At 36.4% G+C, this 15755-nt stretch overlaps 1 protein-coding gene across 1 annotated transcript; it reads left to right on the top strand.

Moving 5' to 3' along the window:
• The first annotated feature begins 6493 nt into the window (after positions 1-6493).
• LOC120423260 (zinc finger protein 41) lies at positions 6494-15627 on the top strand. Its single transcript, XM_039586995.2, has 4 exons — positions 6494-7620; positions 11783-12059; positions 12135-12235; positions 15291-15627. The coding sequence occupies exons 1-4, from the start codon at positions 6670-6672 to the stop codon at positions 15552-15554; spliced, it is 1593 nt and encodes a 530-aa protein (XP_039442929.1). The 5' UTR covers positions 6494-6669; the 3' UTR covers positions 15555-15627.
• Positions 15628-15755: the final 128 nt, after the last annotated feature.

Below are 15755 nucleotides of genomic sequence, written 5' to 3'. Positions count from 1 at the left end.
AAAATTTCCTATGAAATGAAAAATCTCACGATTTTTTACTGATTTGTAAAGAAGAATGGTAGAGGATTTATTGTGATTTTTTTTATGTTTGTACTGAAAAATGTTTTTTTTTCTGGAAATGTGAGTGCCGTTAACTGGGGTGAATCGGGACTACTGTCTGAATAGGGACAACTGTTTTTAAAGTTGAATGCAAATAGCTTTAAACTAAGAAATCAATGCAATAATTTAGTTGACCTTTATCTATTCTAACTAAAATCAATCAAAAATATCAAAAAATTGTACAAGAACCATCTAAAACAGATGTCCCAATTCGTCACTTGTGTCCTGATTTGCCTCAAATGACGGTACTTAAAATTCACTTTTACATCAAATGTCTTAGTAATAACAATTTTGAGCTGCTAAATATTGAAAAAAAAACGTGCATTTTTTTTTAATATTAATAAGTGGAAAGGGTTTTACCACCACTCAGTCACAAGATACCGTCATCAAGGGTGATATTGGATCTGAGGGTGAGATTGAATCATATAAATTTCTAGAGTTTTTTTAATAGGTCCTATAATCATATGAAAGACAATAGTTTAAAGAACCTTTTAAAGAAAACTCTAGATTTCTGCATTTTATATGACCCGATAATCCAGACCCAATGAAACCCTGCTGACGGTATCAAAAATGGGCATAGAAAGGAAAATTTCTCGAAAATCTAAGAACACTTTTTTTTTAAATTTCATATTAATAGTTGATAAAGAATGACTCCATTAAAGTATTTAATTTCATTTTTGTTTTATAAATTTCGTCCTTTAAGGACAACGGTTAGTTAGTTGTTATTAACGTAACACCTTATAATGTAGCCCTCTTAAACCTTGCGGTTTTGTCAACGGATCCACAGGCGTGTATCGTTCTTTTTGCGACAAGACTCCGCCTCCCGGGTCTCCTAAGTGTGAAGGTATGGGCACGGGGAGAGGGCACCGAACGAGCCATTCAGCCATAAACGCTGGTTCGACTCAAAAGGACAACGGTTTTTATTGGTGTTTTTATTTTCAATTTTTATTATAAAGATTTTTTTAAAAAAAAAAGCTACGTTGCTCATCACTACCCCCTACAAATCTCACAGTGCCAAGGATGTCCGTGAATGGAGCCCGACATGGCCGCTCAAATTGTGTCATTTGCATAATTCTAAATAACGATTTCGATTGCGGTCCGTCCTCCCATCAGTGGCCGCTAAGTTGTGTTGACTGCGGCGGGCTCAACAATGATAACAATTGTTGTTTAATGACAAAAAAAAAACGCTAATCTGCCAAGCTTCCATATTGGCTTATCCAATATATCGTGTAACACCCGCCGGTTGCTGTTAGGATGCCGGGGCAAAAGATGAAGGTGGACCATTTCGTCACGTGCCACCCGCATAAAATATGGAAATGAAGAGATTCTTCTTCGCGGTGAGTCGACACCACACGATGGGGTCGCAAGTTGCGTTGTGTCGAGGTCGTCACCGCACACACATTATTAACATTTGTCAAAGCTGGTCTTTTTCGTTTGCTGTCGATGATAAAAGTGAAAGCTTAAGATTTAGTTGCTTCTACTAGGGGTAGAGCTACTACCATAATACATTTGTTGTGTTATTTTGGGGGGTATTTCAGTGGGTCAGGGACAAGAGGTGACAAATTTGCTATCATTTCCTTGACAAAAGATTCGTTCATTCCGGTAGGGTAGGTGTCATTTTGTTTGTGATGATATAACCTTTAGTAGTTAAAGCTCAGATTTTAGCAATTTTAAATTTCAATGATTTTGGCGATTGCATAAAATATAAGGTTGAAAACTTTTGGCAGTGACTTAACTGTAATTATGTTGAAAAGATTTTAAATTCTATTTAATGTTTTGAAAATTAGTCACAATAAACATTTTTTAGGCCATTGCTAATTTTATTTCAAGTTTTTGTCCTTCCCGCTGCAAAATATGGATGGCCCCTAACTAAGGATATAAATTTATACAATCTATCCATCCATATCCTTGTCCAGCGATATAATCGTAAAACAACGAGCTTCTGAATTTTACTCCGGCTCAACCTGGTTGGTCCACCGTCGCTTGCATTTTACGATCCTTTTTGACCACCTTCACGCTGCCGCTAAAGAGAAGATCACACAATGAAGTGCCAAAGAGGCAATCAGCTAGATAACAGAATATGCTCTCATCCTACACCCATGAGCATGTTTCTCTCCTCAGATCCAATTTGTGTTGCGCCGACCAAGTTGAGAGCGATGAAGAAGAGCGACAATCCGGCTGAGAAGATGACGAGATCACACACAGCCAGGGCGTCTTGTTTATCGTGCGCTTTGATCGAGGACTGACGATCACCTGTGTGTGTGTGTTTGTATGTGAATACACGCGATACAAGAACTGAATGAGTGTCATATCTCACGTTTGACGACCGAAAACGTGGGCTTTGATGGCTTGATTCTTTTGTTGTCGAGCGCGCGCGTCCACAGGCGGAATAAATGGATCAGCCACATACACACACGGAAATGTATCGAAAATTTGTAACATCGCGGTCAACGCCATTTCCACCAATCATGATGGGCACTCCCTAGTCTGCGAATGATGACCACCCTGGCTATGATTTTAAATTGCCCGAAGTGGATGATTTCATAAATATATATCTTAATTACCGACCGGGTAGGATGATTTAGGTGTATGTTTTGACGTTATCAGAAGAATTGACAAACGAGTGTGATTTTACAATAATTTGCTGTATGACTGCTTTGCATTTCTTATTTTCAGTTTAATTCTTTTTTTTTAAGTAACTGGCAGACACATAAATTTAAATATAAAGATTTATGAAAATCCAATAGATGAGTAAATATTAAAACAGTTACAGCAAAACAGAGTAAAAATTTGTTTTCTCAGAAAACCCTCAAATTTTAATTGAAATGAAGCAAATGTAACTGCAATTAGCTTTGGTTTTTATCATTATTACCTGGCTCGGCTTCAAATCTAATCTCATATAATCTTATCTAACCCTAGCGCAGCCAGTCTTTCGAGGGCATCCTCGAAAATGCCTTAGGTTGATTAACGCCTAGCATCCTCTTGTCATTATTAATAATTGCAGTGCCCCATTGCATTAGATTGCATTGAAACATCACAAACGTTAAAGCGGCCAGGCCAACTGCGTAAAGTTTGCCGCAAAACTGATTCGTTGAATTGGATTGAGTTTGAGCATGAATGTTCAAACAACAATACAGTTCTGAATCTACATGGGAGGAAGAAACGTGGGGATCCCCCGCTTACGTTCCGGTTTATTTTATGCTAAGAAGTTTTGGTGCTCCTGGACACTCGGGGATGGGACATTGTATTTCCACAGATACCCTAGACACTATTTGCCGTGGTTATAGCTCCACAACTCGATCTCATTATTACCTGGCTCGGCTTATTGAAAAACAACCGATAAGCTTGGCTAAATAATTTATAATATAGACTACAGCTAGGACTGCACTGCCGTTTTACGGCGATATGATGTATACGCCATTGAGGTGATTTTGCTGTAGGCACGATTTTCTGTTTTTGTTCATTTTTTCAATTTAAAATGACTAATTTAAGGTCTGCTCTGTAGAAACTGTTAAAAAGTACAATAAAAATGTGGCCCCTACAAAATTTCTTGTTTTTTTCCTATTCTCTATGATTTTAAACAACAAACATCATTTGGCCGAAAAAATAGCAATAAAAAATCACTACTTTTCTTTCCCAATGATGTATGTATACATTGCTCGATCAAAGCAGGCTATATTTTTTGTGCCAGCTATTTTGACAGCTGAGCGGATCTCTTAATGCATTGTCCACGTGGATACTTTAAGGGGGGAGGGTATTAGGGAGCGTTCTTTTATTACGTAACGCAGTTGGGGGGGAGGGTCGGAGGCCGTGTTACGCTCCACACAAAAAAATTAAATTTGTATGGAAATTTTGTTACGAGGGGGGGAGGGGGTCTAAAAATCCGATTTTTTGCGTTACGTAATAAAAGAACGCTCCCTTAGCAATTGTCTACGCTCCATAAACACATTTTTTGCATGAACAATTGTCCGCAAGGGAGGTGGGTGGGTCTAGAATTTTCAAAAAAGTGTCTACGTGGATGTGGATAAGGTGTCATCCATTAAGTACGTCACATTAAAATCAGCCAAAATTTACTCCACCCCCCTTTGTCACGATTTCCCTATGCTTTTAACACGCAACGTCACGCTTGCTCAAAACCCCCCTCTTCCCTCAGAACGTGACGTACTTTATGGATGATGCCTAATGGACGTCCCCTTAAGAATTAAATCGAAATAATGTAATAAAATATTGCCCAGTCTTGATTTGGTCCCAAATCCTCAAATCAACATTCAAACAGTATTTAATTTAACTTCTATCAATTCTCAATGTATACATACATCATTTTGAGTAAAATTGGCGTATACATCATTGTTTGTTTGCTTAATAAAATGGGCCCCAGAGCAGTTTTTTGAAAAAATCTTTCGTCAGGAGGTAGCTTTTAAGATTCTTTATCACACTGTACAATAAAATTGGAAATGTCCAAAATGGCGTATACATCATATCGCCGTAAAACGGCAGTGCAGTCAGAGTATTCTCATACTCATCCAATATTTTTGAAAAAAGAAATGCAGTGCAATAAAAAATTAAAAATGAATGAACCCTCTAAGGCTTGCATAAAACTTTATCCGAAGAGATAATTTTGATCGATGATCCAAGTTAAAGGTCCAACTTTGTAGAACACTGATACACTCTAAAAAATTACTCTGCCAAATTTACAAAAAAAAGAAATTGTTTTTGTTCTCAACGACAAAATTACCTTTCTTAGATATTGCAGATTCGAAAAGTACATTCATTCCCCATAAAATGACAAATTCCATTAAATTAAATAGTTGAGTACCGAGAAATGACATAAGGTTTTCAAACTATTATTCAGCGATTCCACGTCAAACAAGAAGCATTCAAATTTAAATGCTCCGATTTGGCTAAAATTTGGCATGGGATTTCTTTGGCAAAAATAATAAGACCCGACGTTTTTCGTCGATTTTCGCAAAAACCTCATTTTTCAAGAAATCATATCTCCAGAACGGCTGAACCAATTTGATAGCGCTCCAATCCAAAAGAAAGGTTATAAGTTTATGGAAAAAATGTTGAGGTCCGAAAAAACTAGCTGAATATTTGAAAAACTCCAATGAAAATATCATTTGCTGATTTGAAGGGACCTAGAGCTCATATCTGAAATTATTTTTCTCTGATTCCTTGTAATAGTTTACTTAAAATATCTAAAAATTGCGAATATACATTAACTTTGCGTTTTTCAGCTTTGGTACCCAAAAAAGTATAGGTCATCGCTTAAATTTTCAAGTTAATCGCAAATCTGAGTTCATGGTTTTTTAACAGTGGAGAGCGCAATAGTCAGAAGGGTTCTCATGGTTAGAATAAGCTCAAATTTGGAATTTAGCCTAGAATTTTAATAACATAAATTTTGAATTTAGCCTAATGATTTGCCTACCTTTGATTTCAGGGGGTAGCCACGAGAAAGCTCGGATTTGGACCACCTTAGTGATCAGGGACCAGAGAATGTGAGGTAAATAAAACATTTCTTGACTTTTTTTTGATAAGGTCCTATAAACAAATGTAAACATTGAGTGTATCCCTTTCACACCTTATGTCAAAGTCCATCGGAGTAAGCGGGATACACTCAATGTTTACATTTGTTTATAGGACCTTATCAAAAAAAAGTCAAGATTTGTCAATTTTCAAGGTCTACAATTTTATCTATGATACCAAATCGATTTGAAATTCTGGGTTCAAAATACATTATTTTTTGACAGCTTGTATTATTATTTGAATCGAATAACTAATTATGCAAAATCAGAAAAGGGTGTGTCTCGGAAGATATTTAACCTCATGATTTTGAATGACTGGGCTTTGAGTGACATTTTGTTGCACTGTGCAATTAAATTTCGAAAAGCTTAGATATTTACGATTTAAAAAAAATACATGCATTGTTTTGAACAGTTTGTAACGACGGTAAGTGTGGATTAAAATTAAACAATGGTGGCTCATTTAATGCTTTGTTCTGTGTGAGATTGACATTTTTGAATGTTTTTTGTCTATCAATAATAATTTAGTGCTACAAAGTTTAATAATATGATTTGCTCTTCATAAGTTAACAAGTAAATAAGAACAAGAACATAAAAAAAAATCTCAACATTACCAGCTCACTTTACAATGTCAGACTAAACGAGAACGAAAAGCACCCATCCTCCGCGGGTGACACGCTCAAAAAGAGAGCATCGTCAGGCAAAGGTGCGAGAGCGAGATCGACGACACTCAACCTGGCTTAATCTTGTCGGTAGATGTCGTCGCCGTCACCACTGTTGTGATCGCCCGCAGCATCTTCTTCGCGCGCGCGCGCGCCAGAGCCTTCTCAGATGGTAGTCGCGGCCGTAATCAGCCAGTTTATCAAAGCAAACAGACGTTAATGGTCGCACACGGGTGCGCGCGCGCGATCTGTCTTCAACGGCTACTGTGATCGTCAAGTATCGAGTTTTGTGAGGGGGTCCTTTTTTGAGTGTTTTTTTTTTCGGGAAGGGAAGGACCACGTGCTTGGGAGTGTCACGTTGGGGTGTTGTGGTGTTTTGTGATACTATGGGATTTACCGATAGCAAGATGAGTGATTTGAACTTCTTGCCAAAGAAGCACACCAATTTCAGTATCGAGAACATCCTGCTGAAGCAAAAGTCGGACTCCAGTGCTGGCAGGACGTTTGAGATCGAACAGAAGGTGGACCTTACGGTGAAGACCTGCATCAAGTACGAGCAGGATGACCTCAAAGTGGCAACGGCGCCGTCCCCGTCGACGTCGTCCACTCTGCAGCAGACGCGTCCCCTGAATCGTGTTCTGGCCAATCCCTGGTGCTCGCGGGGACCGTTAATGTTTGACCCAAAGATGATGATTAGTGGCGCGAAGGCGACCACAACGGCGACAGCTGCCCCAGCATCGGTGGCCACGGCGACGTCCTCACTGGTCGGAGCCCCGCAACAGCTGATCAAAACGGAAGTCGAGAGAAAAGTGGTGCTAAGCGCGTATGCTAATAGCAGTGTAATTGAACGAAACAGATTATCTATCAATTATCCCTATCCGGTCGGGTTCTTCAACGCGTATGCTGCGGCAGCATCGATCGCCACCCATCATCATCAGCAGCATCTCAATCATCATCACCTGCACCATCAGCATCGACTGGAGCAACAAAGTGTCACAGTTCCGACGGTCTTGAACTCATTCCATCTGGAAAAGAGTGACGAAAATCAGAACAGCATCTTCCCGCTGACGACCAGCCTGTCCAACGGGAGCAATAGCAACAGTAGTCACGGTAGCTACCCATCGGACTCCACCCCCGCAAGCAATCCGCAGCATCCATTCTTTGGCCTGGAGTCCGAAGATTTGCTCAGCTATGGAGAGTTGCGGTCTCCGAACGGAGCAGGGTCGTCTCCCGTCGGCGGAGCTGCGACTGCGTTTGGGTCGTTGGTGGGCTTGCCGGAGTTTTCGTTCCAGTGCCAGATGTGTGATAAAATTTTCGGCAGCCAGGATACGTTGCTGGTGAGTGGAAAGCACAAGTGGTTCGCTGCTGGTGGGGGCGTTGAAGTTACTGAAGTGGTTTGAGGTTGGCTGAGCCTTAATGGAGACGCGTGGTGGTTTGTGATATTTGTGGAAACATTCTTATTTATTTTACGGAATCTTACTATTTTGATTGATTTATTGAATTAAACTGGTAATTTTTATTAATGTGCAGTTATCTTATCAAAAAAGTACTTTTGTTACATCCGCTTTAATAACCCTTTAATATGTAATTTATCGAAATCCGTTCAACGAATTGGCCTAAATCTGTTTGCGTGTTTTTTTTAGGATGTTTACTAACATTCCAACGCCCAAGGCTCCAAAAAAGTTGGAACGGTAACTTTAACTCGCTGGTTCTCGGGCAGCAAGACGATTCTTTTTTCCAGTGATTTATTAGGATGTCTAGATGATCCTAGAACTTTGCAGAATTCAATTTGAACAAATCTGTAATTTCTGCGATCAAAAACATCGTTCTAACTTTTTTTTCACGCGTAAAAAAAATTGCCGAAAATTCCGCGGAGACAGACTTTTTGAAAAAGTTGGAACGATGTTTTTGGTCGCAGAAATTACAGATTTGTTCAAATCAAGTTCTGCAAAATTTATGGATCATCTAAACATTCTTACAAATCCCTGGAAACAAGAATCGTCCCGATTGGTTGAGTTATGTCTGAGAACCAGCGATTTGAAGTAACCGTTCCAACATTTTATACACTGAAGGAAAGGTTTTCAAAGCATTATTTTTTTTGTTTGGAACCTATTTAACATGTACAACTTTGTAGAACATATCAAAGCTGTAAAACTAGATCCTGAAAAGTTATTAGCGATTTAAAAAAGTCATTTTTGTAGGAAAAACATTTTTTTTCGCCAACTTTAGACTCGAGTATCAATGGGTTTATCTCATCCAATTTCGCTCAAAATTTACACAGATGCTTAAAATACTCCAAAAAACCGCCTTCCGCTTGTGGAGTCATTTTTTCTGGGCACCCTAATGTACACATGCTAAATACATCATAAGTAGTCAAAACAGGCTCGATTCCGACCTAATAACAAGGTCGCATTTTTTATGGGCCATACTGTATAATATTAAACACTTACTTAAGAAAGTTTTTCTACTAGGAATATGTAATAAATTTCTCAAGTGGACCTAAGCAAGCAACATTCTTTTTTTAGTTTAGATAGAAAAGATTTAAATGAATTATAGTTATTAATTAATGAATACTTTAATTCATTAAATAAAGTATTCAGCTTGGCATGCTTCAACAAAGGAAAGCTTACTAATGCATCTAATTAAAATAGATACCAAGATCTATTTTAATTACATGCATCTATTCTCGATTAAAACATTTTCTAGAAATCCAGTTAGTTGAATTAGGACTGCATTGATCAGTTTGATAGGTTTCTAAATATTCTGATCCTGCCCCACGGTGTATTTTCTAGAACAACCTAAATATAAAAATCAGTATTTATGATACCGTGAAAGAAAGACAAAATCGAAATATTCCGGGTATCTTTTTCAAAAGATTTTATTATTATTATAAGTATATTTCTCAAAAAAAGTAAATGTAATAACCGATTCTTCGGCTCTTTTTCAAAAAAATCCCAAGTTTTTTTCAGCGTTTTGGCTATAGTGGCCAAATAAAAGAAGAAACCCCCCAATGTTATTACATATTTGGAAAGATAATTGATTTCCTACAAAGAAATATCATGTAGAATATACTGCCCATGTTCGCATAAATGTCCCATATGCAAAAACAGCAAGCTGAGAAAAACGCATTTAAAGTTTGTCCCATACATAAAGCTACGTGTTAAGTTTTCGCGAAAAAAATGGATTTCCACCTGATTTCTAGAACAAAGTACTGGATGTTATAGGCTCTTTTGAAAGAGCACACGATTTCAAACCAAACTGCATCAATAACTCAAAAGCGATGAAAATGCATATGGGACATTTATGCCATCATGGGCAGTATAGTACCTGTGCCTTCCCTGAAATAACAATGTAGCGTGACGGGACAACATCGTAAAACTGGACTTTAAAAAGGCACGCTACAAAAATCGCTACAGTTTTGCCAGTTTAATTTTTAAAAACTTTTGCTCTTCTACATATTATCACAAATTAAAAAAAAACAATCTTTTGTTCCTTGAACTGATAGAATTGGTTGAAATTTGAGTTTTTGCCAGCCATTTCTTTCCGTGACGGGACAACGAAAGGAGCAGATTTATGAAAAAACTCCTTTTCCATTTAATGGCTTGCAGATCATATTTGGTCAATATTTTTGGCTTTTGAGGTAAGAAAACGGATTTAAAGCACATTGAAATTATTGAATCATAATAAAAATGATATCTTTCATATAAAAAATCACATTGAAAATTGAAAAATGTGACATTTTGGTGTAGCTTCACCAAGAATCGGTCAATATGATATGAAATTACGTACGTTTTTGTTTCATTTCTCATAAATATGTCAAAAGACTCTTTGAAAAATTCTTCTTCAATATTTGACCACTAATCAAAAGTTGATTGATTAAAAATCTTCAGTTATCTTACATTCTTTTGAATAACCCTTACTGCCTTTTTGCAAGGACTTATTTTTTTTTTCATTTTACTTATGAAGTATCATCAAAATGCAACAATGATAGTAAATTGAGCGCTAAATATAGATAAACACCGACTATTTCATCGAGATAGTCAGTATTAAAGTTGTAGATGGCGTCATTACCTTTTGGAACAATGACCGTCAATGATGGATCAGGATGTAAAGCCCCGAAATAGCAATTGGAAATAAAAAATAATTACGGTATTATACATTTTTGATTGATGCCTTCTGAATCAAAATTTTAATGTTTTTAGAGTAAATTACTCATTAAATATGGCGAAAATTACTTCCCAGCTTCTTTGGCACTTTCAGAACGTGAAAAACTTTCTTTAGCACAATTTACATCAGTAAAATAAAAATCAATATGCAATATAAGTCGAGATATGTCCAATTGGGTTCTAGAATAAAGCTTAAACTGCTGATGTTATTGATCCCAACAATAAAGTTTATTTTTCTAAGTACAATGACCTTTTGTACGATCACAAAGGGTTTTGAATGGATTTTTAAATCAATTCATAACAATAAACTTCGCGGCCTACTTGACAGCTTGATAGCTCTTTCCAAGGCGACCACAGTTGATTCATCGGAAATTGTTGTCACGTCAATTTTATTTTTAACATTGAAATAAAAAAAACTGATCGGATATGGTTTTAAGCGTGTTTTTCATCGTTAATAAAAATTAACATAGGGCTTTAGAACCCTATTAAGTAAAATAGAACGTGACTTTCATCTAAATTCCAGAAATAAATTTCCTTTTCGTGTAAAGTGCTTTGCATACTTCGATGCTTTGAACTGTTTCGCTATATTTTAACACACATTTTCAATCAAATTCGAAAACAGGAATTAAACATATGAGGCTTTTTATGTGGTCTCAGGAAAGTGAAGGGTGCATTAAAATTGTATGTTTTTTTTGGAATTTCGAAGAAAGTCTCGGTTTATTTTATCCATTTGAAAAATTCCGACTAATATTGTACATAAATTCATGTTTTATTAACGGAACTCTAACGTTGTGAATGTGCCAAACACTCAATTTGGTCATTTGATATTGGAAAAATAATAATACAATTTTAAGATATTTAATGAGTAATTACTGAATACTGACTAATTTACTGAAATATTCAATGTTCAGCTATAAATCGAGAGATGTATTGAGTTGTTTTCTCTGTATTATAAGTCATTCTGTTATATCACAAGAACTTACAAAAATCCTCCAACATGGCCCATCCATAAATTACGTGGACACCCTTAGTGGGAGGGGGGGGGGGGGGGTTGGGGGTTGCGATTGTTTACACTCCATACAAAAATATTTGTTTTGTATAGAAATTGTCCACGAGAATGGGAGGGGGGGTCTGAGATATCCAAAAAGACTCTTTGGTTTATGGATGATCCCCAAGCAATATTAATATTACCACGTATTTTTTCGGTTGGACATTTGAAAATCTCCCTCCTTTCAGCTAATCGGTCATATAACTATTACAGCATCGGAAAAAGAAATTTCACAACTAGGAAACGTCTTACCAAACTCCTTTCCCGTTTTTCATCCCCACCCAGCTCCACGAGAAAACGCACAAGAGTCCGCGCTTCGAGTGCGAGGAATGCGGCAAAGGGTTTTCCCAGCTGCGCAACTACAAGTACCACATTTCGGTGCACCGCGGAACGAAGGAGTTTGCCGCCAAGTGTCCCGAGTGCGGCAAGGTGTTCAACGATAAGGGCTACCTGAGCTCGCACCTGAAAATCCACCGCAACAAGAAGGAGTACGCGTGCCCGCACTGTCCCAAGTCGTTCAACCAGCGCGTCGCCTTTAACATGCACGTCCGCATTCACACGGGTAAGCTTTAGAGAAAATTATTTCGGGAAATATGGTTGCTATAAGATTTGCTATTCCTCACTTTGTTTTTCCCAGGAGTTAAACCTCACAAGTGCAACGAGTGTGGGAAGCGATTTTCGCGGAAAATGCTTCTCAAGCAGCACCTGCGGACGCATTCCGGGGAAAAGCCCTATCAGGTAAGATTTTGATTTTTGCTTATTTTAGTTTGATTTTAATGGAAAAAAAGTTGATAAGAACTACAGTACTTGTTCGGTAACTGGGCGCTCGATAACACTTAAAAAGCAGACAAACGTCAAAAAACAATAATAAACAAAAATTGCCGAGGGGGTCCGTAAATCCAAAAATCAATTTTACTAATGAAATGATCTATTTTTTTAATTTTATGAAATTTTAATAAAAAAATCAAGGGAACATGAAAGCTTAACTCTGGAAACAATTTTTGTAACATATATAATTATATTTGATTAGGTAAATATTGTGCATCGGTGATCCCCTCGTCATTTTTCGATCAGCCCAGTTAGCGAGCAGTATTCGGTAACTGGTTTACGTTCTCAGCCCAGTACGAACAAATTTGATACACACAAAAAAATAATTAGACGCAATGAAAATTTAAAAATATAATTAATTAATGCGACGGAGCCTGGTACCCAAAATATCTCAAAATATCAAGGTTGTCAACGATAAAACTATCAAGGCTCGATAACGATAATCTATCGTTATAGTTATTCCGATAATTCTATCGCCGATAATGGACGATAACTCATTTTTAAAATCTATCTAAAATAGACTTAATTCAACCACATCATGTTAAATTTCAATGCTTTCACTAAGAATATATTTTTTGAAAATCTAGTAAGTTTGAAAGTGAACTTAAAATTTTTCACAAAATTCCGTATTATTTCGAACAATTTAACAACAATTTCGAACAATTTAAGAATTTAAGAATGTAAGAATGTAAGAATGTAAGAATGTAAGAATTTAAGAATTTAAGAATTTAAGAATTTAAGAATGTAAGAATGTAAGAATGTAAGAATTTAAGAATTTAAGAATTTAAGAATTTAAGAATTTAAGAATTTAAGAATTTAAGAATTTAAGAATTTAAAAATTTAAGAATTTAAGAATTTAAGAATTTAAGAATTTAAGAATTTAAGAATTTAAGAATTTAAGAATTTAAGAATTTAAGAATTTAAGAATTTAAGAATTTAAGAATTTAAGAATGTAAGAATGTAAGAATGTAAGAATTTAAGAATTTAAGAATTTAAGAATTTAAGAATTTAAGAATTTAAGAATTTAAGAATTTAAGAATTTAAGAATTTAAGAATTTAAGAATTTAAGAATTTAAGAATTTAAGAATTTAAGAATTTAAGAATTTAAGAATTTAAGAATTTAAGAATTTAAGAATTTAAGAATTTAAGAATTTAAGAATTTAAGAATTTAAGAATTTAAGAATTAAAGAATTAAAGAATTTAAGAATTTAAGAATTTAAGAATTTAAAAATTTAAGAATTTAAGAATTTAAGAATATTGTGATAATTATTTGTACCTGTAGGGGCAGGGGAGGCAGAATGGACCACCCTTTTCCTGCCTTATAAAAACAATCAAAAGTTAAAAAATTTGAGCTAAATGGATTATTTCACTCCTGGTAGCTTCACAAATCACGTTTAATGCAACATAAGTTGATTTTTTAGTTGTTTCGACGCTTAGTTGTAAAAATAGTGTCTTCTTTCGACATATTTACACTATTTTCAAAAATCTTTGATTTTTAAATTTACTATTTTTATAAAAGTGATCAAATTTCATGGAAACTATAATGGAAAGGTCCCCTCCCCTTTCTTATCACCCTTCAACGTTGTAGGGGCAGGGGGGGCAGAATGGCCCGCCTAAGTAAAATGCGCCAAAAACCATGGAAAAACATGAAAACTTATGAATTCAGTGTAGTAGGCTTATGCTTTGGGATGTTCCCTTCAATGTTGTATACTTGGTTGATGAAATTTTTTAGCTTAAAACTATTTTTGAGCCACTTTAAAAAAAATGTTTTTTCGACTACTTTTCTAGGGTGCGGGGCAGAATGGGCCACCCTGCGGGGCAGAATGGGCCACCTTAGAAAACAAGCCATTTCGTCTAATACAACGTTGAAGGGAGATAAGAAATGACTTAAGGTACCTTTCTAACATAGTATCCATGAAGTTAGACCACTTTAATAAAAATAGTCACTTACCAAAACAAACATTTGTGAAAATAGTGTTAATATGTTGAAAAAGGACACTATTTTTACAAATAATCATCAAAACAACTAACAAATCAACTAATGTTGCATCAAACGTGATTTGTGAAGCTACCAGGAGTGAAATAATCCATTTAATCCAAATTTCATAACTTTTGATTGTTTTTATAAGGCAGGATAAGGGTGGTCCATTCTGCCCCCAAGTGGATTTTATTTTAACACTTCCACCACCAAGCCTCTAAATGATTTTAAGGTTCCGTTGTTGTTCGTATACCTTGGTAGTAACATCTAGTATCGTTATAAGCATTGAGCAAACTTTTTCAAACAATCCAACTTTTTAGAAAGCTTATTTAAAAACCTCGAAATAAACAACATTTGCGTAATTTTGTCAATAAATTTACATTTTTGCTCATAATTCGAAAAATACAATGAATTCAAACGTCGTTTTCGGTATGGTGAAGTTATTTGACGTCCTTTATAAGACCCTTGCCTTACAATTGGTCTAAATCCATTCTAAAGCCCAAAACCAAGGGTGGACCATTCTGCCCCCCTGGTCCATTCTGCCCCCCCTGCCCCTATTAGGACAAATGGCTTGTTTTCTAAGGTGGCCCATTCTGCCCCGCACCCTGGAAAGTTAGTCGAAAAAACTTTTTTTTTAAAGTGGCTCAAAAATAGTTTTAAGTAAATAATTTTCATCAACCAAGTATACTACATTATACAACATTGAAGGGAACAATCCAAAGCATACAGTATGTAAAAAAAGTATTTACACCCCTTGGGCACTATGCACATTTTGTGATGAAACATGTAAAAAATTTAAAATTTGACAGGAACCAAGTACTACGTTTTGTTCAGAAACTCATGCCAAACCACCAAACATGCCTACTACACTGGATTCATAAATTTTTATGTTTTTCTATGGTTTTCGATACATGTTACTTAGGTGGACCATGCTGCCCCCCCTGCCCCTACTAAATTACTAAAGTAATTTCAATCCTTTCTTTCCAGTGTTCCGTTTGCGGCAAAAGCTTCGCGGACCGCAGCAACATGACGCTGCACCACCGGTTACACTCGGGCGTTAAACCCTTCGCGTGTCCCGTGTGTCCGAAGGCCTTCACCAAGAAGCATCACCTTAAAACCCACATCAACTATCACACCGGCCACAAACCGTACACCTGCCCACACGCCAACTGCGGCCAAACCTTCACCCAGTCGAGCAACATGCGGACACACGCAAAAAAGTGCCAGTTTAAGCCACCGGAACAGGCTTGAGAAGGGGGGGGGAGAGGAGACGCGTGATGTTTTTTTAAGGCTGAATCGAATTTTTGTCGTTGAATGTTGAAATAAAGTTAAAATATGTATTTTATTTATTGCATACAATCTTATAAGTTAAAACGCAACATTTGTTTTTGTTTTTTTGTTCGCACAAGGAAATTCCTCAAAACTAGCCGAAAAGTAAGCAGGCGCTCAATC

The sequence above is a fragment of the Culex pipiens genome, chromosome 2 (assembly GCF_016801865.2).
Source record: "Culex pipiens pallens isolate TS chromosome 2, TS_CPP_V2, whole genome shotgun sequence".
Lineage (NCBI taxonomy): Eukaryota > Metazoa > Arthropoda > Insecta > Diptera > Culicidae > Culex > Culex pipiens.
The sequence above is the reverse complement of the archived record's forward strand: the minus strand, read 5'-3'. Positions and strand labels throughout refer to the sequence as shown.

Coding starts and splice junctions, on each gene's coding strand:
- LOC120423260 (XM_039586995.2), top strand. CDS start 6,670: ATGGGATTTACCGATAGCAAGATGAGTGATTTGAACTTCTTGCCAAAG. Junction 7,621..11,782: donor GCAGCCAGGATACGTTGCTG/GTGAGTGGAAAG, acceptor ATCCCCACCCAG/CTCCACGAGAAAACGCACAA. Junction 12,236..15,290: donor CCGGGGAAAAGCCCTATCAG/GTAAGATTTTGA, acceptor CTTTCTTTCCAG/TGTTCCGTTTGCGGCAAAAG.